This window comes from Meles meles, chromosome 13, assembly GCF_922984935.1.
Source record: "Meles meles chromosome 13, mMelMel3.1 paternal haplotype, whole genome shotgun sequence".
Classification (NCBI taxonomy): Eukaryota; Metazoa; Chordata; class Mammalia; order Carnivora; family Mustelidae; genus Meles; species Meles meles.
In genome coordinates, this window is record NC_060078.1 from 845063 (window position 1) to 872157 (window position 27095).

The 27095-nt window shown below is 40.0% G+C and overlaps 1 protein-coding gene and 1 non-coding gene across 2 annotated transcripts in view; both read right to left on the reverse strand.

Moving 5' to 3' along the window:
- The window catches only part of NUP133 (nucleoporin 133), a 55063-nt gene extending 29090 nt beyond the window's left edge, over positions 1-25973 (reverse strand). Inside the window, exons 1-12 of the mRNA XM_046027082.1 lie at positions 24481-25973; positions 22003-22121; positions 19294-19397; positions 18030-18137; positions 15992-16126; positions 15203-15373; positions 13385-13540; positions 13010-13080; positions 7789-7936; positions 6365-6512; positions 5266-5423; positions 4228-4319 (exon numbers count right to left, since the gene is read on the reverse strand). Coding sequence (XP_045883038.1) covers positions 4228-4319; positions 5266-5423; positions 6365-6512; positions 7789-7936; positions 13010-13080; positions 13385-13540; positions 15203-15373; positions 15992-16126; positions 18030-18137; positions 19294-19397; positions 22003-22121; positions 24481-24662 — 1592 coding nt within the window. The 5' untranslated portion in view covers positions 24663-25973. The remainder of the gene's footprint in view (positions 1-4227; positions 4320-5265; positions 5424-6364; positions 6513-7788; positions 7937-13009; positions 13081-13384; positions 13541-15202; positions 15374-15991; positions 16127-18029; positions 18138-19293; positions 19398-22002; positions 22122-24480) is intronic.
- Positions 16972-17075, reverse strand: LOC123955841. Its single transcript, XR_006821386.1, has one exon. It is a non-coding gene; the product is annotated as a U6 spliceosomal RNA (small nuclear RNA).
- Positions 25974-27095: the final 1122 nt, after the last annotated feature.

Genomic DNA, 27095 nt, shown 5'->3' on the forward strand with positions numbered 1-27095 from the left:
ACAGTCTTCATTTGTATATAATGGCCTAGAGTATGGTAAATCTGTGTTTCTTTGGCAAATGAAGTAAGTAGGAAAAAAAAACAGGCAGGGAGTAGAGAGAGAAAAATTATGATAGACAACAGCAAAGGCAGGCAGTTTAGTTATAAACAGGAACAAACAAAAGGGGTAGTAGATCAGAGAGGGACACAAAGTCAAACACTGGTCTTTTTTTTTTTTTTAAGATTTATTTATGATAGAGAGAGAGAGATTGCAGTGGGAGGAGGGTCAGAAGGAGAGGGAGAAACCCAAGCAGATCCGGCACAGAGCATGGAGCTCAACGGGGGCTCAGTATCAGAACCCTGAGGTCATGACCTGAACCAAAACTCAGAGTCAGATGCTTAACCAAATGTGCCACCCAGGAGCCCACCCCTGTTTTTTTAAAAATGGTATATTAAATATGATTGATGGCTGGTGAGAAGAAGCCAGCACAAGAGAGGTCAAAGATATAGAAGAGGAATAACAAAACATAGTCTCAAGAGAAGCAAGAGACTGAGGCATTCAAAACAAAGACAAAGAGGGGTGCCTGGACGGCTCAGTCCATTAAGCATCCAACTTGATTTCGGCTCAGGTCGTGATCTTGGGGTTGTGGGATTGAGCCCCATGTCAGGCTCTGCACTCAGCGGGGAATCTGTTTGAGATTTTCTCTCTTTCTCTCTCCCCTCCCCCGCCCCTCCTTTCTGCTTGCATGCGCACAGGCTCTAAATGTATAAATGAGATCTTTAAAACAATAACAAAAAACACAGGGATTCTTTTTAGAAAGAGCAACCCTTCCCACTTTATAGGGTGCGAAAGAGGAAAAGTAGTTGCAGTGCAGGTAAGTGTGTAGGTATTAAGTCCAGGGAGTTGCTATCTAATGGCTTCTATTATCTGTGAAGTAGGAGCCTGAGCCCTCTGCTAAGTATGGGAGAAGAGGCAGAGAAAGGGAAAAGGTTGAGGAGAGTTAGAAAAGCACTGAAATGGACTCTTGGTAGAACAAGAGATGGACCTGAATTGAGAAACACAGAAAAACTGCCTAAAAGTGTTTAAGGCCAAGCTGAAGCTGGAAACCTGGTTATGCTACAGGTTATGGGAATACAAAGTTCGCTAAGGCAAGATAATCAACTATTAACTATTTTAATTAACAGAGTAAGTTTCTTAAAACTGTCATGAGCAAAAAGATCAAGTGAAAATAAAAATAATGTAAAAATTAATTTCAAAGAAACCATGCCATAGAAACAGCAATATTAACCTTAGCAAAAAACGAAACAGAACATTTTTGAGTGCGATCTACTCATTTCAGCCGCTAGGGAGCATGTGGCAATGTCTGGAGATAATTGTGGCTGTCGTAAGTTGGGGGAGGCTGCTCCTGGCACCAAGTAGGAAGAGGCCCGCTGTGGCTGCTACACATTCTGCAATTCACAGGGCAATTCACAGGAGAACATCGTATGGCAAGGTAGCAAAACCCTGCTTTAAAAGTATGATTCCATTTGTGAAGGATCTAATTCCTTTAGATGATTAATAGGTTCATACCAACCCCGAAATGATCTCGTTAGCCTCACGGGGTAAGTTGAAGGCACAGCTGTGCTAGAGATCCATGACCCTTTTCCTAAGGTTACTACGCCCTTAGGACTTCAAGTCAGGAGATTCCTTGTCGAGCTTAATAATCTTCTACAGAACATTTAGAAATGACTACATGGGGTTGAATAGCATCCCTCCATATCCTCATTTACCCAGAACCTCAGAATGTGACCTTATTTGGAAATGAGGTTTTTGCATATATAATTAGTTAAGTTATGGCGAAGTTATACTGAATTAGGGTGGGCTCTAAATCCAGCGACAAGTGTCATGATTAGGAGGACATGTAAAGGCAGACACGCAGGGAAGAAGGCCATGTGGTAATGGAAACAACTGGAGTGATCCATGTGCAAGCTAAGGAATGCTGATGATTGCCAGCAACCATCAGAAACTAGGAAAGAAGCAAGCAAAGATTCTTCCCTAGAGCTTTCAGAGGGAGCATGGCCCTGCTGACACCTTGATTTTGGATTTCTGGCCTCCAGAAGCACGACAGAATAAATTCCTATGAAGTCACCCAGTTTGTAGTGATTTGATACAGTAGCCACAGGAAACTAATACAAGGACTATGGTGACTTGCTCCATTATCTTTTAAATTTTGAGATGCCACAAGTCTGTCAAAATTGTTGAAGGAGGGGGCGCCTGGGCTGCTCAGTGGGTTAAAGCCTCTGCCTTCGGCTCAGGTCATGGTCTCAGGGTCCTGGGATCGAGCCCCACATCGGGCTCTCTGCTCCGCGGGGAGCCTGCTTCCTCCTCTCTCTCTGCCTGCCTCTCTGCCTAGTTGTGATTTCTGTCAAGTAAATAAAATATTAAAAAAAAAATTGTTGAAGGATAAACTTGTGTAAGACAGGATCACAGTATTTTAATCCAAATCTTGGCAATAAGACTGAACACCATGCAATAGAGCAAAATTAAAAGAATACATTTTAAAAACAGAACAAAAAACTTGTCTAATGGTGCCCTCTTCTGGATGAGAAACTAAGATCAGTAGATTATTTTGATGGCACAGAATTACGTGTGTTTTTTAAGATTTTCATTGAGAGACCACACAGCGTGTGCACAAGCAGGGAGAGGAGCAGAGGGAGAGGGAGAAACAGACTCCCCCCTGAGCAGAGAGCCCGATATGGGGCTCGATTGCAGGACCCTGGGATCATTACCTGAGCCAAAGGCAGATCCTTAACCAACTGAGCCACCCAGGTGCCCCAGTGGCACAGAACTGTAATACTTTACGTGCTATTCCCCCTGTGGGAGTGAACTCCTATGCATCAAACACCACTATCGGTGAGACCATGGGATCATGAGCTGAGAACTGGGGGATACGGAGGTAGTAAACTCTGACTATAACTTCAAAAAAAAGACCTGCCAGATAAACTAATGATCCTTCAGACAGTCCAATGGCAACCCCACTCAACACTTCACAAAGAAACAAACAAAATTCCAGAAATGTTAGCAATCTGTCCAAAGTTGCACGCAGCTATTTAAAGGCAGACCAAAGGCTAGATCTCAGTTTTCCTTAGTGTTCACTCAAATGTGAATTTACTATACCTTTTAAGGAAGGTACATGATAAGCAAAATATATGTCTAGGACAAATGACTGAATTTGCCTTAAGTCCAGAAGTATTAGGTCATCAAGTGTGGCAAACTGAGTATCATTCCCCTCCCATATGTATACTCCCTACTGGCACCCTCCCATGCAGGGGGAGGGGAGCTCGCCCCTGTAATTTGCTATGGCCAATGGGATATTGGCAAATATGACCCAAGCTGAGATTTGAAAAGCATCTGTACACTGAGGCTTAATCTCTTGCCACACCTTGCCACGCCTGAGACATGTAATCAAGGCTAATCTGCTAGATGATGAGAGGGCACATGATCAGAGAGATGACCAGAGCCCTTGAAATGGGAGCACCTGGGTGGCTCAGTGGGTTAAGCCTCTGCCTTGAGCTCAGGTCACGGTCTCACAGTCCTGGGATCGAGCCCCGCATCCGGCTCTCTGCTCAGCGGGGAGCCTGCTCCCCCCTCTCTCTGCCTGCGTCTCTGCCTCCTTGTGACCTCTCTCTGTCAAAAAAATAAATAAAATATTTAAAAAAAAAAAAAGTAAGCAAGTCTAACCGGGATGGCTGGGACTGATCATGGACAGTGAATTCAGATGGGAACCATAAAATGGCCACCTATACCCAACCCCAAACGGCCAGACTGCAGAATCATGAGCTGTATTAAACAAACAACTATGTTTTCTGGTGATTTTGTATGCAACAAAACCCAATGAATAGGCAAAATCTAATTTCTCTGTAACATCTAAACCACTGTATGCAACTTACTTGCCTTCACAGTATACATAAAACACGCTTGCTAAATGTTTTTCATGGCCACCATTTTTAATAGCACACTGTTATCCATTAAGTGGAGAGAATATGTTACACCATGCTTTTTCCTAGACTAACTGGAAGCCTCTTATGCCTATCAAGCTCAGAGTAAGTTTTTAACAAAGCTTTAACAGCACTGAAGCTCAGAAAAATCTCCTTGGTGGTATCATTCCTCCACCTTGCTCCCACCAGTCAACAAATAAGTAGCATATATCAGTAAAATGTGTCCCCAGGCTTAAATTAAATAGGCCATAATTTAAAAAACTTTTCATACTTGCAATATTGCAGAAAAGCAGCTTTTAACAGTTTGGTTTTATCCTCCTGGGCTATGGTTTCATTCTTTGTAGAAGGCTCAAAAACCATACTCTGTCAAATAAAAAACTGTAATTTAGAGGTGAAGGTATCAGAATATTCTGAATTCTTGGACAAAAAACCAGACCCACCTATGACAGCAACAACAGACACATAGCTGTTTACCATGTTCTTTATACCAGCAGTTTACTTAAGACATTTACTAAAACAAGATAAAATGGACTAAATGATAACTAAAGTCTTATCAAAAAGGTATAGATATAACCAAAGAAATCCTGAAAAATAAAAAACTGGAGGAGGCATCAAGTTATACCACAAAGGTATCCCAGGTACCAAGTTATACCACAAAGCTGTAGTAATCCAAACAGTACGGTACTGGCATGAAAACACACAGATCAGCGTTAACAGATTAGAGAACCCAGAAATCAATGCACAATTATATGATCAATTAATCTTTAACAGAGGAGGCAAGAATATGCAGTGGAAAAAAGACCATTTCTTTAACAAATAGTGTTAGGAAAACTGGACGGCTACATGCAAAATGCATCTGGACCACTTTCTTACCTTACACACAAAAATAAACTCAAAATGTGGATTAAGGACCTAAATGTGAGACCTGAAATCATAAAAATCCTAGAAGAGAGCAAAGGCAGTAGTTTCTCTGACATTGGCTAGAGCAACATTTTTCTAGATAGGTCTCCTAAAGCCAAGGAAACCAAAGTAAGTTATCCTAAATCCTTATCTTCTATAATAGGAAATCAACAGATGTCTAATATTGGTGAATTAAGAGGTGGCAACATATGGTATTACTTAGAAATATGGAGAAAATACCAGCAGAAACAGGTAAAAGACTGAAAAGGAGCTGCTTCTGGAAAGGACAGAGGAGATGAAGGAGGTAAAAGAATTATGTTTTCATCACAACTCTTTTAAAACCGTTACTCTAAAACATTTGTGGGAAATACAATGACAAAAATCTTAAAATCTTATGGAACCACATTACCTCATTGCTGGGTCCAGCAACTGAAGATGCTAGGGAATCTTCAAGGTCTTCTGCTAATACAGACACACCCTCCCTTGAAGTAATAGACACCAACCCACTGTTTCTAGAAAAAAGGATAGGAAAACCACCGCAGGAACCAGCTCCTAAAATACTATCTCCTAAAAGAAAGAAAAATACACAGACATACATAACAAAAAAATGCTTTCTAAAATCTACTGCCCTAAGCAGAAAATAATCATCTTGATACACTAAGAACCTTTTTTTTTTCCTTTACAATAATCCTCCTACTTTGAACTCAGCTTTTTAAATCCAGATCAAATGTCAGGATCCTATTGCTATTTGAAATACCAGGCTCTGTGTCATTCAGTTTGGGGACAACAAAAACTAGCCTTGCAAGATAGCAGTGAGTATGATAAGCCAAAAAAGAAAATTATTCATTCTGCAAAACTCAGAATGACAGCTTTTTTAATCCAATGGAGTCCTCTTGCCCTCTTTCTGTATTTCTTGAGTAGGTCAGTGGAGAAGGGGAAAAAGTCTGTTTGCTCAATTCCTTATTACCATTCTCCTTACCCAAAGTCAAGGCTCTTGTGTTGAAACTAGAAAATCTAGGTTCCATCCTGCTGCCTCATTTGGATTTTGCCCTCTGCCTGGTCTCTTTACCCTGATTAGACTGCTTGCTTGGCTTTTATTCACTCCTGGCTGGCTCCCCCACCCTCTGCCACCATTCCAGCCCCCCTGCATGAGTCCAGCACCTGGGATCTTAACCAGGAGTCCGGACAAACTTACTTACAGAACATCAACTCAGGATAAATTCGTCTAACTAGGAATAGGCAGTTACTTCTCTTAGTGTCAATTCTTTGTTTCCTGGCCTCTTCTAGAGGAAAACGTTACTACCTTTTGCCCCAAAATATAACAGTTTGGGAATTTTACTACCCTTTTGGTTTTTCAGTAGGGTTGGGACTTCAGCTACTACTGCTGTGGTCGTGAATGTCTCAATAACACTTGGGGGTAGCATACTTAACACTTATGGAAAGAGAATAAAAACTGCTAAGAATGACTAACAAGTTATTAATCATCCTTTCTAAAACTGATACTGTACCTTGTGTATTAAAGACAATTTTCTCCCTAGGAAGAGAAAACTTCCCAGTTCCTGTGGCGCACACGTAGACAGCACTTTCAGTATACAGATAGGCAGTCTGATTTGAAAAGTTTGGGACCATCAACCGACACATAATCAAGTCTTCAGACTGAAAATTAAATGTCAGATTATGTTTAAGGATAATTAAAACAAAAATACTTGCCTGCATAATTTTGTAACTTGTATTTTTATACACTATCTCATAAAAATGATAAAATAATTCATTCTGTCCTTGTCTAAACCTAAATACTATTCTTGGGATGATTTACAAAATATGACAGGGTAAGTTTATAAACATCAATTAGAGAGAAATCATTTGTCGAATTGTAAATAATCAGCAAATTTTGAAAATTACGGGCGCCTGGGTGGCTCAGTGGTTTAAGCCGCTGCCTTCGGCTCAGGTCATGATCTCAGGGTCCTGGGATCGAGTCCCGCGTCGGGCTCTCTGCTCGGCAGGGAGCCTGCTTCCCTCTCACTCTCTCTGCCTGCCTCTCTGCCTACTTGTGATCTCTCTCTGTCAAATAAATAAATAAGAAATCTTAAAAAAATTAAAAAAAAAATTTTGAAAATTACATGATGGTAAGATTCTAACTAAAAGCCTATAACAAACATGAGAAAAGAAATAAAAAGACTGATTTATTTTATTACTAATTTAAAATTGGCAAATACTTTGTAAGTGATCCCTGGTAAACATTTTGCTTCTTACTTCACTGTGAAGATATCAAGCACAAGAAAACTGAATTAATTTGTTTATATATAAAATCAGAAGCAGAAACAGAAATATGACCTAATTAAATGAAATCAGCAAATGTTAAATATACTGTTTATTATTAAAGAAGTAATTTTATAAACAAAACATTAAAAAGTGGTATTCCATAATGTTTTTATTCTGAAACTGTTTTCTTTACATCTCTTTTGCATTGCCTGAAAAATCTTATCACTGAGCATGTTTTTCTTGCATAATCAGAACTGTAAGGTTTGTTTGAAATAAAAGGACAAATTAAATGATTTCCTTACAGTATTTAGTTACAATCACATTAAGAATAAGGATTTAACAAAATTAGATACTATACGGTATAAGGCTAAATGAAATGAATTTACATTTAAGGCTTTTCCTTATGAACATCACCATTATTCAACAATATTTACAACATTAAACAATTGCTTGCCGTCAGCTGCTTCCACTCATTTCTCTTTAGCTAAGGTTGTCCAAAGTAATGAGTCTAAGACGGCAAACAAAATGCAGTGCCTAAAAACTGGCCATTTAAAAGTATCTCAAGCCTTCCAAGTAAATCTCTCAAAAGAATCTGAGCCTACAACAGTTAGGACAAACAACTCAGTATGTTCTTGTCATCTGCAATTCACTTTATAGATAGAACTCTTACCTGAAAAGGTGGATTGCACTGAGTGACTTCCACAGTTACTGCATCAGACATTTGGTGGCCATTATCTTCTACTGTTATCAGAGAGTAATAGATGAGACATGGATTGTCTGCTGGGTGCCATGCGGCTGCCAAAATCAGGAGCCCATCACTAATCAATGAAAAAGAAAGATCTGCAGCCTCTTGGAAGTCAGTTTGTCAGTTTCTTATACAGTTAAATACATACTAACCATATGCCCTAGCAATCCCACTCCTAGATATTTACCCAAGAAAAACAAAAACTTATGTTCACACAAAAACCTGTGTGCAAATAGTTATAGTGGCTTTATTCACAATTACTGAAAACTGGAAGCCCAATATCCTTCAACTGCTGAATAGATAAATCCCGGTAATTTTTTTTTAAAGATTTTATTTATTTATTTGGCAGAGAAAGAGAGAGAGAGAGAGCACAAGCACGGGGAGCAGCAGAGGGAGAGGGAGAATCAGGCTTTGTGCTGAGCAGGGAGCCTGATGCAGGACCCTGGGATTACGACCTGAGGTGAAGGAAGATGCTTAACTAACTGAGCCACCCAGGCGCCCCTGGTAAATTTTTTTTTCAAGACTTTGAGAGAAGAGAGTGCAAGTGGGGAGAGGGGCAGAGAAGGAGAGAGAATCCCAAGCAGACTTTGAGCTGAGCACGGAGCCCAAGGCAGGGCTCAGTGCCATGACCCTGAGTTCATGACCTGAGCTGAAATGAAGAGTTGGAACATTTAACCGACTGAACCACCCATGCACCTCAAGCCCTGGTAATTTTACACAGTGTGCCACTACTCAGGAAAAAGGAAGAAACTGCTGAATGAACATCAAATGCATTGTGCTAAGTGAAAGAAGGCAGTCTCAACAGGCTTTATATTATGTGATCCCATTTACAGGGCATTCAGAAAAAGGCAAAACTACAGGGACTGAAAACATCAATAGTTGCCAGAGTTGAGGCTGAAGGAGGCTTTGATTACAAAGGGATGCAAGGAAGTTTGGGGGGTGATGGAACTATTCCATATTGCGATTGTGTCTCAAGGTCAAATGAGTCTGCTTCTGTCAACTCATCATACACTAAAACAGGTGAGTTTTACTGTATATAAAATATAGCTCAATAATTCTGACTTAAAAAAAAGATCACCAAATCATCAAATGCAGGACCGACAAAGCATAGCCCTCAGGCCAAACTGTGCCCAAGCCTGAGTTTTTATAAATGAAGCTTTACTGGAATGCAGCCATGCCCACTCATTTCTATACTATGGATGCTTTCATGCTATCACTGAGAGAGCAGAAGAGCTGCAGTGAAGACCACATTGTGGGCCCTTCAAAGGAAGGCTGCCAAACCCTGACCTAATTTGTTCTTTAAAGCTTACTTTGGTGCAGAGGAACATTTTGTTTTTAATAATCAGTTACAGAAATTTCAATGTGAAAACAAACCTTTTTCTATCTTAAAGCTTATGTTTCTCGTAAGTCTATCAAAATTGTTGCCGTCAACAAAGAATTACATGGTCTCTAATCTCAAGCCCTCCAAAATACTCAGTAGCATTTATTATTAGCAACTTTCATTCAAGTCTCAGAAATAATTAAGGGGAGGGCTGCGGGGGGGGGGGGGGGGAGAGAAAGCACCCTCTACTGACAACTAAAAAGAAGAAACCAGAAAAAAAAAATTGAAACCCAGCTACTGACTAAATGACATCACTTCAAATCGAACAATCCAAACATAGCTCTCGTTTCTTTTTCCACTGTGATCTTCACCAGCTCCTGCACCCTTATCACTCCTACTCAGACTTCTGAAAGGAATCCAACAATACTAGCCCAAACTTATAATATACTGGCAGTGACCTAAAGAGCTAACACAGGATATGGAAGAAAGTTATGCATAAAAAGGAACTAATGGACTAAAGACCTAAATGTGAGATCTGAAACCATAAAACTCCTAAAAGAAAACAGGCAGCGATCTCTTGGATATCAGCCTTAACAACACATTTATGGATATGTCTCCTGAAGCAAGAGAAACCAAAGCAAAATCAAACTCCTGGGGCTACACCAAAATAAAAAGCTTTTGCACAGCAAAGGAAATGATCAACAAAACAAAAAGGCAACCTACTGAATGGAATTTCAAAAAATGATATATCTGATAAGCAGTTAATATCTAAAATACGTAAAGAACTTACACACCACCACCACCTCCCCTAAACAACCCAATTTAAAAATGGGCAGAGGCCCTGAATAGACGTTTTTCTAAAGAAGATATACAGATGGCTAGGAGACACATGAAAAGATGCTCCACATCAGTAATCGTCAAATCGTCAAATCACAATCACAATGAAATATCACCTCACACCTATCGGAATGGCTAAAATAAAAAGGACAAGAATTAACAAATGCTGGTGAGGATGTAGAGGAAAAAGGAGCCCTCACATTCTGTTGGTGGGAATGCAAACTGGTGAAGCCACTGTGGAAAACAGTATGGAGGTTTCTCGAAAAATTAAAAATTGAAATACCGTATGATCCAATAATTCCACTAAATGGGTATTTATCCAAAGAAAACAAAAACACTAATTTGAAAATATATACGTACCCCTATGTTTATTGCAGCATTATTTATAACACCTGAGACATGTAAGCAACCCAAGTACTCATCAACGAATGAATGGATAAAGATATGGTGTGTACACACACACACACACACACACACACACACACACACACACACACGAATAGTACTCGGCCATAAAAAAGAATAAGATCTTGCCATCTGTGACAAAATGGATGGAACTAAAGTATTACGCTAAGTGGAGTTAAGTCAGACACAAAAAGACAAATACCATATGACTTCCCTTATACGTGGAATCTTAAAAACAAAACAATAAACAAAACAAAAAATAAACAATAAATAAACAATCGGAAAAACAAAAGAAGACTCTTAGTTGCCAGAAGGGAGATGGCTGAGGGGATGGTCAAAATAAAGGGGATTAACAGGTATAAACTTCCGGTTATAAAATAAACAGGTCACAGAGATGAAAAGTACAGCCAAAAAGACAAAAAAAAAAAAAAAAAAAGAAAAGAAACAAAGTGAGGTCCCAGAGAATGTGGTCTTGAATGTACCAAGGAGGGATGCAGAGTTGGTCATACCTATAAGGCACTATATTGAAGTTACTCTGAAGACTGTATATTGGGTGACAAGGGGTGCCACCAAGTCATGGAGACATGTCTAACAAACAGAATTTCTTAGAGTAGTGCTAGACCAGTTTTATTTGACATCTATATAAAAACATCTTCACATGTGAAAAAAACATGAAGCTGTTTTAGGTAGCAGAGATGATAGGTAGATACTCTAAATTTTGCAAACCAACAAAAATTTAATAATAAATTTTTTTATTTATTGTTAAAAATTTAAAAACAGGGTGCCTGGGTGGCTCAGTTGGTTAGGCCACTGCGTTCAGCTCAGGTCAGGATCCCAGAGTCCCTGGATCAAGTCCCACTTTGGGATCCCAGCTCCACAGGGAGTCTGCTTTTCCCTCTGACCTTCTGCCCTCTCATTCTCTCCCTCACTCTCTCTCAAATAAATAAATAAAATCTTTTTAAAAAAATTAAAAAAAAATTTTGTTAAATTTTTACATGAGTATATACAAAAAAATACACTTAAGACTTAAAAAATCCAATTTCACATCTAAAACGAGGATCTCTGAGCTCTGTGTAATGATTTAGTAAAAGAACTTATAAGCCTGTTCCATGAAAATATATGCCAGGTTGCAAACCTGGCCAAACAAGCAAAAGATCAAGGAGCGTCAGTGAGCATCAGGAAGATGGACAGCATCCTTAAATAGAAGAAATGTATGCAGATACGGACACTGTATGATCACTAGATGGTCCAGAAGGAGAACAAGAGCTGCATCTTACAAGTCCCATAAGCATCTTGCTAGCATGACAACTTAAGCATGAAATTCTTAAGCATGTTTCTCTTGTTTTCAGTCCACATCTCCGTTCTGAAAACCATGTGAAAAAATGTCTGCATCGTATGACCACGTGGGCTGTGTCCCAGCAGCAGTAATTTTTTTTTTTAAGATTTTATTCATTTGACAGAGAGAGACAGTGGGAGAGGGAATATAAGCAGGAGGAGTGGGAGAGGGAGAAGCAGGCTTCCCACAGAGCAGGGAGCCTGATGCGGGACTTGATCCTACTACTACGACCCTGGAATCATGACCGGAGCCAAAGGCAGATGCTTAACGACTGAGCCACCCAAGTGCCCCCTAGCAGTAGTTCTAAATTCCTGAAAGTCTGGGAAAGATATGAAAACACATAAACTATATTTAATTAAACAACTTGTGGAAATTAAGCACATGCTATTTCTACCTCTTTGATAGTTTATGTAAGGTTTTCAGAAACTATAAAGAAGGATCTTACTGACATTCTCAAGAGCCTAAGAAAAATTATACAGCAGAACTGCAATATCCTTCCAAAAATACAAGTAGAATTTGTTCTACTAAATAAATTACTCTAAAACACATAAAAATTGCTCTTAACTTCTGGTATGTTGTGTTTTGAAGAATTACAAGTCATATATTTGTACTCATTATGAACCTTCTTATGGAAGCCATGTTATAAATGGTTTTTAAGTTCCATATGACCTTTGGTATTAAAATTAAATAATAACACAGGATAACTAACCTAGGATTTATCAAACTAACCGAGGATCTTAAGCGCCACTTGGAGCACCATCTCTAAGAGGAAATTCACTGTGAATTTAAACCCTGAGTGAGTTCTCACTTGTACTGCCAAGCCAAAACCTCACTCCACTTTCCCTTCTTCAATATCACCACAAACGTAAGCTTACTAAAGCAAAAGGGCTGGAGAAGAATGCGTGGTATGGCCACTGAGAAGAGAAGGATGACAGCAGGGGCACCCACAGCAGCAGGGAGGGCATCTCTTAGTGTGAAGAGAGGCTCCAGCCATAAGAGCAGGAAAGATGAGTCTCAAACTAGGGCAGACAACTAACATAAGAATATGCAGGTGAAGGCTGAGAACTGCCTAGATTTCTCAAATCAACCAGCATCTCTAGAAAAGGACACAAAGCCTTTCAGTAAGGTATGAAAGTATGATGCAAACAGCATTAGAAGAACAGACGGCAAGACTGATCATCATTTTACAATAAACATTATTTTCCCAAAAAACTACCTGTATTCTTGAGGACAAGCTAACTGCTTACCAGTTTTGCTTCAAATCCAAATACCGAATGTTGACCCCTTCTTTAACAGCTTCGTAGTTACTTTCAGATCCCTACATGAAAACACCAATAACATAAGCTCCATGAGTGTAGGGGTCATTGCTTTTCACCTCTGTATTCCCAGCACCTACGAAACAGTTCAAAGTTGCTGAATAAATAATATATGCATTATAAAAACTACTAAGTAAACCAGAGAACTCCAGTATTTCTAAGGTTTGAACTCCCTATTTCTGCTTATCTGATGACTAAAAGCTACAATGCATTGAAATGTGTTCTAATAAATAAAATAATTAAAGAAACTAGCATTCTCATCTAATCAAAATGTGAATCACAGAGATGAATATTATTTTTCCTTACCCAGATAGCATCAGTAATGTTTTCCTTCAGGACTCTATTTAGATCCCAACTATGTGCTTGTTTTTCTGAAGAATCATCCAATTCCCATTTACTCATGTTTGAACTTGTCAGGCTATAAAAGCTTGCTCTCTCTCTATCCCAAAGGACACTTGAAAGCTGTATGGAGAGGAGAGAAGAAAAAAGTTACAAATGTGAAGGAACTACTTTTCTGAAATTCAAATTTATATGTTTCATAAGTATTCCATTAGTAATCCTGGCGGAATTCTATATTTAGTATTCCAGAAAGGAGTGATCCTAAAATGGACCTTGAAAGCAAGGTAGATTTCCAGAAATATAAAAGCAGACAGCCCACAAAGAGTACAGTTGTGGGAAAGTTATAAGGCCTTCCAAAGAACAAGTAGTCCTGTTACATTGGAATCTAGACTATAGCTAGAAAAGGAGGGAAAATAATGCTCAAATGAAAAATTAGGGACACACAGCAGAGTCCTGACTGTGAATCTGTACACCTAGCAAACAAGGTATTATCAATGGCTTTTGAACTCAAGAGGTGTGTTGTAGGAAAAGGAATGTGGCAAGTTATATGTAGATAGATTATTCTGCCTTTTCAAGTATATATTGGTCATGAAGTACAGTTATGTTTTTAGTTGAGCACACGATTGTTTTAAGTTAAAGCCCTGATTTTCTCCATTTCTCCTGTCACCATGATTCTGGCCACTAATGGGTGAGAGAGCCAACAGAGAGTAAACTGAACTGCCACCCAGGGCTTAGGGGAAATTGACCAAGAGTGCAGATTAGGGCGTAACAATGGAAGCAAAAGGTAGGGATGAAAATGAGACGTGACAGAAGTCAAATCTATAGTATCTGTTAAGTACGGAATCTGCTACAGAAGGGAGGCGCGCATCCACACACCCACAAACACACACACACTGGAGAGTTTATACCCAGGTCACTGAAAACAGTGACAGGGTCATGAACAGAAATTAACAGGCCAAAAGATAAACGAGTTTTATATACACTTTTGGTGTAGAAAATGTGAGGGAAGAGGGAATATGAGCAATTTGTTTTCAGACATATTAGGTTTTAGGTCTTTAGACCATCAAGGAGGCAGATGGCGAGAGCAACCTGTAGTTAGAAGGAAACAGCACAGTGAGAAGAAAATGGGCTTTCAATTCAAAGAGGCCTGGGCACATATCTGCCACAGAGTAGTCGTGCAACGTCAGGCAGTTTACATAAATGTCACCGAGGCTGTTTGCTCATCTGCAAACTGGGGAGAAAGCACTCTACATTACAGGTTATCACAGTTATTGCTCAAAATAACAAATACAGAGCCTCTAGCAGAGAGGAGACGCTCCAGGTTTGCTGCCATCGGCCTCCCTTCGTTATGCCAGAGCCTAAGGCAGAAGCCCGGCCGACAGATCCAGATTCGAGTCATCCACACAAACAGCTGGAGTCATGTGAGTCGAGAACCCTTTCGGTCAAGTCAAAAAGCAAAACTGGCCCTTAAACACAATTTCATAAAACAGTTTATACATTTTATATATAATTTTATATAACAGTTTTATATAAGAATGTATAAGAATGTACATATACATGTAAGAGAATCTGTATGGTTTAAGAATATTAAAGTTACAGGGTTTGTGAGAGAGTTCATATGAACTCATTTGATCACAATAAAAATGCTTCACTGGAAACATCAAAGGTTTTACTTCCTATACACTAGTTTTCATACGGAGACAATACCAACTTCATAGGAAACCTCCAACTTACTGATTTCATAAAGAAACAAGCTTGTAAAACAAAATCATTTTATCAACTTACGATGAGATCACTACTGGGAGATAAAATTCCCAAAAGAGAAGAAACCTTCCGACCAATTCCTGAAAGCATCCCTTGTCCTTGAGGCAGAATGTGTTGATGAATCTTTCCTAAACTATCAGGTATCAGCCGAACCAGCTGGCTTCCCGATGAGGACAAAATAAAACTTCCTCCCTATAAACAAATATTGTGAAATTAGTTATGCATCTATAACTAAGATAAAGAGCATTAACACAAAATGCTTTGATACAGAAACAAGTCATCTATCATCCGTACCTTAAAACAAATCTAAAAGAATAAAAAAAAGTATCATTTTACTAAAATGATTTACTTACAAATACTACAACATGTTACTAATATATGATACTATTACTTTTACATAAACTTTAGTTGTTTTTTTAATTGGGTGTTTCCTTAATTCTGATTTTTAAACTACAGGTTCACCACACTACAGGTTCAACAAATCAAGTATCACATTGTATTCTTTGGTAAACTTGCAGAGTGCACATTATAATGCAAGCCCTTCTTCCTAATGTCTAAGGGTTTCTAAGTGGCCGTCAGGAAATATTTCTGAAAGAAATGAATACCATGGGCTATGATCCAATACTGGTATTTCAGAGTCCTAGGAAAAAGACTTTCCTTTGTCCAATCGCTCAACGCCTAGACCCTTACATTCTTCTCTTGCCTCTTTCTGATCCCTCTCTGGCTATATGGTCTATTTTACTCATTCACATCTCACTACAAGGCAAATCACAGCTTTCCAATAAATATGAAAGAAAATCCATCACATACCTGCACTGCTGTTAGGAAACTGTAAGTCTTATCACCTCCCAAATCTACAAGGGTCTCTGTGTAGATATCTTCACCAGCAAGGCTTGGCCAGTAGCGGACAGATCCTTCTCTGGTGGCAACCATGACAGCAATAGCCTTCAAATGAGATCATAACACTCGGCAATTAAGAGTAAAAAGGCATGTCTGGTGTGTCTGGTGACACTGATAAAAAGAAACTAGGGCAATTTATTATCTGATTTACAGAAATTAGGGGGGACATAACCCTTCCTATTTATATTTTAAACATCATCAGACTATAAAATTTACTTTCTTTTCCTTTTGTTGTGCAGTTCCAGTAATTTTAACACTTGTATAGACCTAGGTAACTACTACCAATATAGGGACACAGCACAGTCCCATAAACATCCCAAACTCCCTCGTGCTAACTATCACTTCATAATCACACCTTTTCCCCATCTTAACCCTGGCACCCGGTTTCCATCATTACAGTTTCATCTTTCTGAGAATGCCAAGTAAATGAAATCATACAGAATGTAACCTTTAGCACTGGCTTATCTCACTTCAGCATGTCTCTGATCTGGGTTGTTGCTGTATGAAGAATTCATTTCTTTTTACTGTTGCATAGTAGTCCATTCTATGGATGAAACCCATTTGTTTATTCATTCACTTGTTAAAAGGACATTTGAGTTGTTTCCACCTTTGGCTATCACAAATAAAGCTGTTACGACAATCACACACTGTTTTTTGTGTAAACTTTTTTAAAAACTTCTTTTCAGTGTAACAGAATTCATTGTTTATGCACCACACCCAGTGCTCCATGCAATACGTGCCCTCCATAATACCCACCACCTGGCTCCCAACCTCCCACCCCCCGCCCCGTCAAAACCCTCAGATTGTTTTTCAGAGTCCATAGTCTCTCATGGTTCATCTCCCCTTCCAGTTTCCCTCAGCTCCCTCTCCTCTCCATCCCTCCATGTCCTAAAAATATGGAACGCTTCACGAATTTGCGTGTCATCCTGGCGCAGGGGCCATGCTAATCTCTGTATCGTTCCAATTTTAGTATATGTGCTGCCGAAGCGAGCACTTTGTGTAAACTTTTAAGTTTTAATTTCTATGAGGTAAATAGCCAGGAATGGAATTGCTAGGTAAGTGAAAATCAAGTAGCTGTGCCATTTTGCATCCCCATCAGGAATGCATGAATTCCAGTTGCTCCACATCCTTGTCAGCACTTGGCAGGGTCAGTATTTTGTATTTTGGCCATTTTAATCGGTATTTGTGACAGCTCACTGTCATTTCAGTTTGCATTTCCCTAATGGCCAATGATGTGAACACCTCTGTGACACTCTTATATCGTTTTTGGTAAAAAGCATCTGTTCAAATCTTGTGCTCTGTTTTGAAATTGGGTTGTTCTCTTATTAAGCTTTGAAAGTTCATTTTACATTCTAGATACAAGCTCTTTGTTGGATATAGGACTTAGGAACATTCTCTCCCAGTCTGTAGCTTGTTGCTCTTTTCTTGCCACTGTCTTTGACAGAGCCAAGTTTTTAATTTTGATGCAGTCCAAATTATCTATTTTTTACTTTTGTGAATCACGCTTTTGGTGATTTCCAAGAACTCTTTGTCTAATCCCAGGTCATGATGATTTCCCCCTATTTTCTTCCAAAAATTTATAGTTTTATGTTTTACATCTAAATCTATGATCCCTTTTGAGTTAATCTATGATCTTTGTATAAGGTAGGAAGTTTAGGGGAAAAGTCTTTCTTTTTTTTATTTTTATTTTTTTGCATAAGGATGATCAATGGTCCCAACACCATGTACTGAAAAGACCATCCTTCCTGCACTGCACTGCTGCTGCAGCTGTCACAGACCAAAGGGCCACCTCTGTACCTGCATTCTCTATGTGTCTACCTGCCCATACTAGTGTCTTGACTCCTGTGGCTTTAGTTATGTGTCTGAATCAGGTTGGATGATTCCTCTAATATTAGAACTCCCTTATTTAAAAAATATATATATTTCAGTAAGCCTTTAAGTCACCTACCTGAGTAGAATGTGCTTCACCTGCAGTATCAGGATAAGAGAGAGCCACCAAGTCAGCACTGCAGGGGAAGTCACTAGGCGGCAGCTGAAGTTCTTTGCAAACAGATAACTAAAGAAGAAACCCAAACCAAAAATCTTTCACATCAAATCCATTTTTTGAATATGCACCTGACTTCACTATTTTCTTTCCCTGCATATTTCAGATTCTCATTTATTGCTGGAAATACCATTCTACAAATATTCTTTCTTCTCACATCTTTCTCATTAGGGTTTCATCAGTGCTTTCAGTAATTTCAAAACAAGTATCTTACGAGATACAGAATCAGGAAAACTTAAGAGGTAGACCAGACCCTGAATATCAACAAGCGCAATATCTTTCTGGACTAAAAAAATATCTACTGGTTAAGAGATGTGTGTATGGAATTTTCCCAGGCTAGTCTTGATTTGTTTATTTGACATCTAAAATCAGCATGACCACAGAATAACTAAATATACCAAGCTATCCAAAAAATACTTCTTGGCCTCAGCCAGGTATTAAGCTCCTTCTGCTAACTCATCATGGCCCCCAGGACGTCTCCCTCGCTTAAGCTCTCAACTACAAATTCTATTTTCTGGGCAGCACCAGTATGGAGACCATAGATGTCAAGACTTTAGGTAAGCATGAGTCCCCAGTTCCAACAGAACAGTGGCCCAGTAACAACAGTAACCAGTGACTGGTGCAAGACAGGATGCCTGATCTGGAACACAAAAGAAAATAAGCTGCTGAGGATAAGGTCTTAGAAACACAAATGATAATCCTACGTGACCCAGAAATCATGACTTGAGCCAAAATCAAGAGTTAGCTGCTTAACTGACTGAGTCACACAGCCGCCCCTCAGTTTTTCCCTATTAAGCATCATTCGGTGGATTTTCTATCTTAGAGATAAATAAACTCAGTTCATTAGGTTAGGTGGACAGCGTTTAGTCTTAAACTTCATTAGGTAGACTGAAATGACATTTATAATGTTAATTAAAAATTATAAAGTCTAATGTTATTAAATGTAAATAACATGGATCTAGTTTAAAATTATTAAATGGGAGAAACTTTCCCAACACGAAAATGTATTTGCAGGCTCAGTACTCCGTATCACAACAAAAATGCAGAGCCAGGTCTGAGTAGATTCAGATTACTGTCCTTTAACAACTCTAAAGCTTTAGGGTAAAAATTAAGAGCCAATTGGTAATCCTCTCCTCTACCTCCTTTTAGCTCCCTAAACAGCAATTACCTTAGTAATAGGTGACAGAGCAATCTTCCAAATAATGAGTTTCTCTTTGCAGACCAGACAAGCCCATCCTCCTTCATCTATGTGAACAGTCAAGAGATCATCAACTAAAAAAAAAAAAAAAAGAAAAAAAGAAAGTATGTAATTAAACCTAAAGCATGAGTAAGAAAAACTGTTAAAAACAAAACAAAACAAAAAGAAGGGGCGCTTGGGTGGCTCAGTGGGTTAAGCCTCTGCCTTCGGCTCAGGTCGTGATCTCAGGGTCCTGGGATCGAGTCCGCATTAGGCTCTGTGCTCAGTGGGGAGCCTGCTTCCGCCCCCCTCTCTGCCTGCCTCTCTACTTGTGATCTCTGTCTAATAAATAAAAAAACTTTAAAAAAAAACAGAAGAAAAAAAACCCTTAAAATTCCTTATACCAAGATCTTCTTTATGGTTATATTCTTTACATACATATGTGTGTGTGTGTGTGTGTGTGTGTGTGTGTGTGTAAAAAAGTGATCACCACATAAAATAATTCATTCACATCAAAAAATGCTCTTGAGTAATTCAAGAGTTATTAATACCCAAAATAAGAAATCCATTTAACTTTGATAATCACTTTCAGAAATCTATCTGAAGGCAAAAAAGTATATTTTGGACTTAGGTTTAATATCTTTTAATATTGGTTATAAACCAGCATCTTGCTTTCTATAATATTTAGTAACATTTGTAATTTTATTTTGATACGGCAACACAAATAATAATCTTTCCCATTAAATATATTAAAAAATTTCAAGGAAAAATTGTTCCTTCAAAAGAATGTGATTTTCAAATACTTTCCTTAAAGTATGATAAAGTACTTCATTATATGCAGACATCAAGGGTTACATTCCATATCTTCTTAAAAGTTATTTATTTTAGCAAGAGAGAGAGCATGCACAAGAGAGGGGCAGAGGGAGGAGAGGAAGAGAATCTCAAGTAGACTCCTCACTAAGTGCAGAGCACGACACAGGGCTTGAGCCCATGAACTGAGCTAAGACCAAGAGTTGGCCGCTTAACCAACTGAGCCAGTCATCCAGACACCCGATGGGTTACATTCCATATTAAATGACAAAACTGAATTATTATATTGCTGTCATAAGCACTGGTGGTAAACCTCAGTAAGTGTGTTACCCTTAGAAATTTAACTAATTTGAGCTTTGCTCTTTGCCTAAAGCCGGGTAGAGGGGCGAGATAAAAGGCATCAATAACGGACAAGCTAAAATACTAAATCACGTGGGCTAAGTGTGGTTTCTGCTGAATTAGCATATCAGCTCAATATTTTCTTTTCCTGAAAGCAATAAAGCAGCTCCAAATACTCTACTGCTAAGTCCTTGAGGTCTCTGACTTCACACACAGCCCTTGGTAGGTTTCCATACAGGGAAAAGTTCTTCCAGTTTACACACCCCTCAGTTTAAACATCCTAATTTCCAGAGGCTCTCTCCTCTGAGGCTGAGTATTATTTGTTACTAAAAGTCTGGTGGCATGAACCAGGAGTATGTTAAAAGGTTTAAATATAATTTAAGCTCAAATTTTTAAAAGAGTAAAGAGAAATGGAATATATATTATATATATTTAAAACAAAAACAGTGCAGGGCACCTGGGCGGCTCAGTCACCTTCAGCATCTGTCTTCAGCTCAGGTCATGATCCCAGGGTCCTACCCCACTCAGCAGGAAAGGTGCAAATCCCCCTGCCCCTCCCCCTGCTCATGTGTGAGCTCTCTCTGGTGCATGCTCACTCTCTTGCAAAAATAAATTTAAAAACTTAAAAAAAATAAAAATAAAAACAGTGCATGACAGAGGTTAGTAGAAGTTTAGTTGTCTGAAAACCACTATACCTGAGTTCTCAAGGACTCACAGGCAAGATATGCAAGCTCAGGTTGACGAGAAATATTCCTTGCTAGAATGGAGTACACTTTAACCTTTTTTGACTGTCATTCACAGTATGAAATACATTTTATATCATGATGCATTCACATACAATTTAAATAAAACAAACAAGCATCTAACATTATTATATGAAATGCACTCTGATAGTTTGCATTCTATTTTTTTTAAATGTTGCCATAAGCCACTAAACTGATTTCAGTTACTACCTGCAGTCTGAAAAACACTGTTCCAGAAAATCACAAAAATCTAGAATTGAATCACAAATAAAGACGACTTGGGAACATCCATGAGGATGCTCTGAACTTTGCTCTCCCAGTCACCCAATCCCTCATCCTTTCTGTTGCCTTTCTGACCCTTCTCTGACTGGTTCTTCCAAACTGTAACTCTGATTCTCTGCCAAGAGAATCTTCTAAAGGCACACCACACTGATAACACAAACGTGTACATATAACCTCTAGGGTACTATATAGGATCCAGAAATGGAGGTAGTAAGCCTTGACCTTACTGCATTATCACACCAATAATGTGAGGCAGTGTTTTGGGTTTTTTTAAGCTAAACTTCATACACACGATCAACTTTTGAAATGAGACTGAGTTTTGCATATGCAGTGAAATGCGTGCTAAAAATAAACTCATTCTGCTTTTCGAATTCATTACATTTCTCAATTACAGTGAAAACCAAATGTTACCTGTTTCTAACCCATTTAAGTGAAGGTACATCAGACAAAGCACAAATACCAATCTGAGCCAGAGCCAGGCTGCATTTTGAACTGCTAACAGAGGCAAACGGAAATTGACACCTACCTTCAGCCAATGTCAAGGCTTCCATTACTTTAACAGGAAGAGAAGATCCAAATGTTTTCACATCATAGTTCATAGACTCAGTTACACAGTGGTGTGGCAATATTCGTGTAGGTGTTCCTCTAAAGAAAAAAGACATTCCTTGAACCATAACTTAAAATTTTCTGTTGTCTACGGTGCCTAGGTGGCTCAGCCAGTTAAGCAACTGCCTTGGGCTCAGGTCATGATCCCAGGGTCTCAGGATCTAACCCAAATTGGGTTCTCCGCTCAGCGGGGAGCCTGCTTCTCCCTCTCCCTCTGCCTGCTACTCCCCCTGCTCTCTGCCAAATAAACAAATAAAATCCTTGAAAAACTTTTTTTCCACTATCCTAATTTTTAGGTACATATTTTCATATAAATGAAAATCTTTGATAAACAAGAAAGATGAGGTGTAGGAGTAAAAAAACAAAAACAAAAACCCAAAACAAAAACAAAACCACACACAACTCTGGCTCATATGTATTACATAATACATTTTTTTGTTAAAAAAAAAAAAAAAAAAGACTGACAGGATCTAGAAAATGGCTTCTGACTCTTATGCTCTCGTAATCAGATGTATGCTCTATTCACTTAAACTCCTTATAACTGCTTCCTTAGCTGTGATATACGAAGGTTGGACTAGATCAGTGTTTTCCAAACTGTGGATCATTTTGAGGGTATCAACATTTTTGAAAACCAGAATATAATCTAGAGTTTATTCTACACTGTGGTCAAATAAGCTTTACAAACATTGAGTTAGATGATCTTTGAGCTCACATCAGCCTTGGAACTTTTTTTATTGAAGTATAGTTGACACAATGTTACATTAGTTTCAGGTGTACAGAACAGCGATTAGAAACTCTGTGCTATGCTCACAAGGAGAGCTACTCTGTCACCACACACCCCTATGATAACATCACTGATTACATTCCCTATGCTGTACTTTTCGTCCCCATGAAAACTCTCGAATCAGTTCATCTGCATTCTTCTAGTTGCTGTAATTTAACATGTTCCCCAGACTTAAAAGCCTGGATTCCAAAAAGACTGTGGAAGTGTTAAAATGTCTGTAATATGCAAACAGTTTAATGCTGTTTTCTGCACTGCTGTTTTTGTTTTAAATATTTTATTTAAAAATTTAACATCATTTTGCTTGCTTAATGCTTTGTGGTAAATCAATTAAAATTCCTTTCAATGTTAAAAAAAAACAACACAATCTGTAACTGAAAGTCTGTACCTCCCACTCCCTTTCACCCATTTTTCCCTCATCAGCTATAGAATTTTATGAAATCTACCAGATTTTTTTTAAAGATTTTATTTATTTATTCATGGGAGAGAGGATGGGGAGGGAGGCAGAGGAAGAAGCAGGCTCCTTGTGCAGAATTCCATCCCAGGACCCCTAGATCGTGACTTGAGCCAAAGGCAGATGCTTGACTTAGCCACACAGGCGACCCCAGATTTGTACAAGAAATTAGAATCATGAGTATCTGCTGTTACCTGTTCTTCAACAGCAGATACAGCAGTTGAAATTGTATCTCCTCACCCTGTTAACATTCAAAAAATAATGTAGTTACCAGTATAAAATTTATTCTCTCTTGTCATGAGGATTAAATGAGCTTTGTTTCTTGACATACCATTATAACCGAAATTTTTCTTTAAATAATCACTAGGAAGTAAGAAAATATTTTAAAAACACATTAAGTAAAGTACAGCTTTAATTCCCTGACTTTTCTCAAAAGGAGTAGAAAACACTGACAAGATCACCACTCTGAAGAGCACTTTCAAAATCTAAGTTTCTGCAAAACAAAGTTCTTTTAGGGTAGACAAAGTCGGAAGAAACTACTCAGAAACAAGTTTCCGCCTAAAGTTCTAGATTAGTTATGAAAGGGTGGGTGCGGAGCATGACTTAACAGGTGATGCGGACTGTGCCACGTTTTTTATTTGTTTACAAAATCACTATTCTTAACTCACTGCTATGGAAAGATTTCGCCTATTAATTTCGCTACAAAGTTGACGTGTATGGCCCAAACTCCCTTAGTTATCAATCAGAAGATATGAGTGACAATAACTCTATTAGGCATTTTCCCGGGTTGGAGATGCTCTTTCCCACCACTGCCGAGGGATTTCCTATTGAAGCAGGCTGTCGCCTTTACACAGACGGAAAGACCCATGACTGACTGACACCGCAACACAGGGTAGTAAGGAGGCAGCTAACCACCGACTGAACTCTCATTTGTTCACGTCTACACAAAGCTAATTCCAGGAGAGGTGCAAAGTGGATGCCTGATGAGTTAAAGCGAGGCTGAAATAACTACCCGCAAAGATGGCGAAGATCTATTTCCCCAAAACTCTGGCATTCCTCCCCGCCGGCCCCGGTTCCGGAGGCTTCTGGGGACACACCCCATCAGGCCCGCCGAGGCACGTAAGCCTGTCGGTCAGCAGACCGCACCGGGGACAGTCACTTACCGCGAGCTCAGCGAGCTGCGCCGGCCGACCGGCGAAAAGAGCACCGGGGAGCTGACTGCCGACCCTAGTGACAGACCTTTTCTGCTAGTCGCCCGGGGCGTGGAGCCGGGTCCGACTCCGCCCAGCGGGCCCCTTCGGGTCCCGGGCCCAGGTGTCCGCGGAGAGGAGACGCCCGGGAACATGACGGAAGGGAGAGGCGACACCGGGCGCGCAGATTCCTTCTCTGGGACTGTCGTTCGGCTCGCGCGCGGGGAGCTTGAACGCCCAGAGGCGGGAGGGCGCGCGGTGATGACGCAAAAGCACAGCGCCGAGCGGCGGGCTTGGTCGGGGAGGCGGGGGAGGCCCGGGTGGGAGCGCGGTGAGACGTAAAAGCGCGGCGCCGCGCCGCGGGGCGTAGTCGGAGCCGGGTTTGTAGCGGGCCGGGGAGGGCGCGTGATAATGACGTCAGAGACTGCGTCGGGCCGTGGACTTGGTCCTAAAGGTGACTCGCGGAGGGTGTAGGGGGCTGGCGGGTGTCCGGAGTCTCGGGGAAGAGAAACTGCAGAGCCAGGTGGCCTTCTCGACTGTCTGGCCCTGTAGCAGCACGAACGCAAAGCCTCTCTGCGTCCCGGTCTCTCAGCCTCTTGGGAACTGGACAGTGCCGGTTCTCCGGTCCACGCCGAGAAGGGGAAATCGGAAAAATGGCCCCGGTTTCACATTCTGTTATCTTTATTCTGCTCTACGTGCGTCATTCCCCGCCCCACGCCGGTGACGCCACAGGTCCACATCTTTCTCCGGGACCCCGCTCAAAACTGCAGGCTCCAAGCAGCTCCCTGGTGGACGCTCCGACCTGCGCGTCCTGCAGGACTCCTGACGAGCCACCTGCTAAACGCCGGGTTCTTGTTTTCCTTTAGGGCGCCTGTCCTCACACCTCGGCCCCACCTGGTAAACGGGCCGGTTACTCAGGTCAAAGAGAAGAGCTCTGTCCGGGGTCATTCTGCACACTGAACCGCCCGCGCGACTTCCGGTACACGGTGGCCCCTGAACGCGGTCCTTGCACGTCAGCCTCCTGCAGTGGACAGTGGTGACCGCGGCGAGTGGAACAGTATCACGACCTGTGCCTTGGGGGCAGAACAAGTACTTCTTTATCACCGCCCAGGGTTCTGCCTTCTCCTAGTGGCTGCCATTTCCTTAAAAATCACACAAGCAAACAACAACAACAACAAACAATAAATCATTTCCTCGTTTATACTTCGACCTCTTTTTGAATAGGATAGTCCCTTAGGGAATCCAGAGGAAGGGACAGTGTAGTGGTTCTCACACTCAAGCGGTGTCATCACCAGGAGGGCCAGTCAAAGCGCATTGCGGCCCAATCACAGTGTCTCTGCATCTCCAGCAAATTTCTAGGTGTCGGATGATGCGGCCATCCGGGCACACTGAGATAACCACCGGCGTCGTGATTGAGTGTGTAGACTCTGGAATTAAATGCGACTCGCTTCAGATCTCCGCTCTGCTATTTACTGTCTCCGTTTTAAGCCTCTATTAAATTACTAATACATTAGATAATACAGATGTGACTGTATTTGTGGATGTCAAAAAACAAAAACATAGAATGAAGGCAAACAAGCGAAGAGAAACAGTATTTCCAATAAAATAGTACTCTTAAAAATCAGTAAGAGAAAGCAAGCTACCCCAATAGAAAAAAATGGAAATGTATGAAGGGCATGAACTACCTAGCATTAAGTCAAAGACTAGAAACGACCAAAAACACATGAAAACATCTTCAACATGACTAATAATTAAAGAAATGCAAGTGAAACCACCAATCAGTATTGTTTGCCTGTTGAATTAGCCGGAAGGTTTTATAAAATGAAAATAGTTCATGCTGAAAGGCTCTGGGGTAATAGGTGCTGATGTATACACTTTTGGTGAGATTTTTATAAATTAGTATGGTCTAAGGATAACCTATCGAAAAGCCTTATAACTTGTATATGCTATCTTTTTAAAAAATTTTATTTATGTATTTAACAGAGAGACAGCGAGAGAGGAAACACAAGCAGGGGGAGTGGGAGAGGAAGAAGCAGACTTCCCACCAAGCAGGGAGCCCAATTCCGGGCTGGATCCTAGGACCCTGAGATCATGACCTGAGCCAAAGGCAGTCATTTATTGGCTGAGCCACGCAGGCGCCCCTTGTTTATGCTCTGTAAACCCGGCAATTAACTTTTAGAATTTAGCTGAAAAAATCACAATAAATATGTTTTATAATAGCAAAGAATACAGAAAGATGTCCAATGATAGATTTATAGTATATTCACATTATAAAATTCTATATGGTTAAAAAGAATACATGTAGATGTGTGTAATGAATACTTAAGGATGTAGGAAAATATTCTGTTGTAAAATTTTTAAAAGCAGGTTGGTCAAAAAACAGTATGTCCACTATGAGCCCATTTTTTACTGCAATAAAAAAATGCCTCGTAGACACCCGTACGCGTGTGAGAAGCTCAACTTGAACACGTGCCTCCTTTTTATACACCCTTCCTAAAGACTGCCCTTACAAGCTTTGATTTCTGTGGCACTAATCACTGCAATCAACAATGGGATAGTAGCCAGAATTGTTTCCTGCAGCTGTGGTA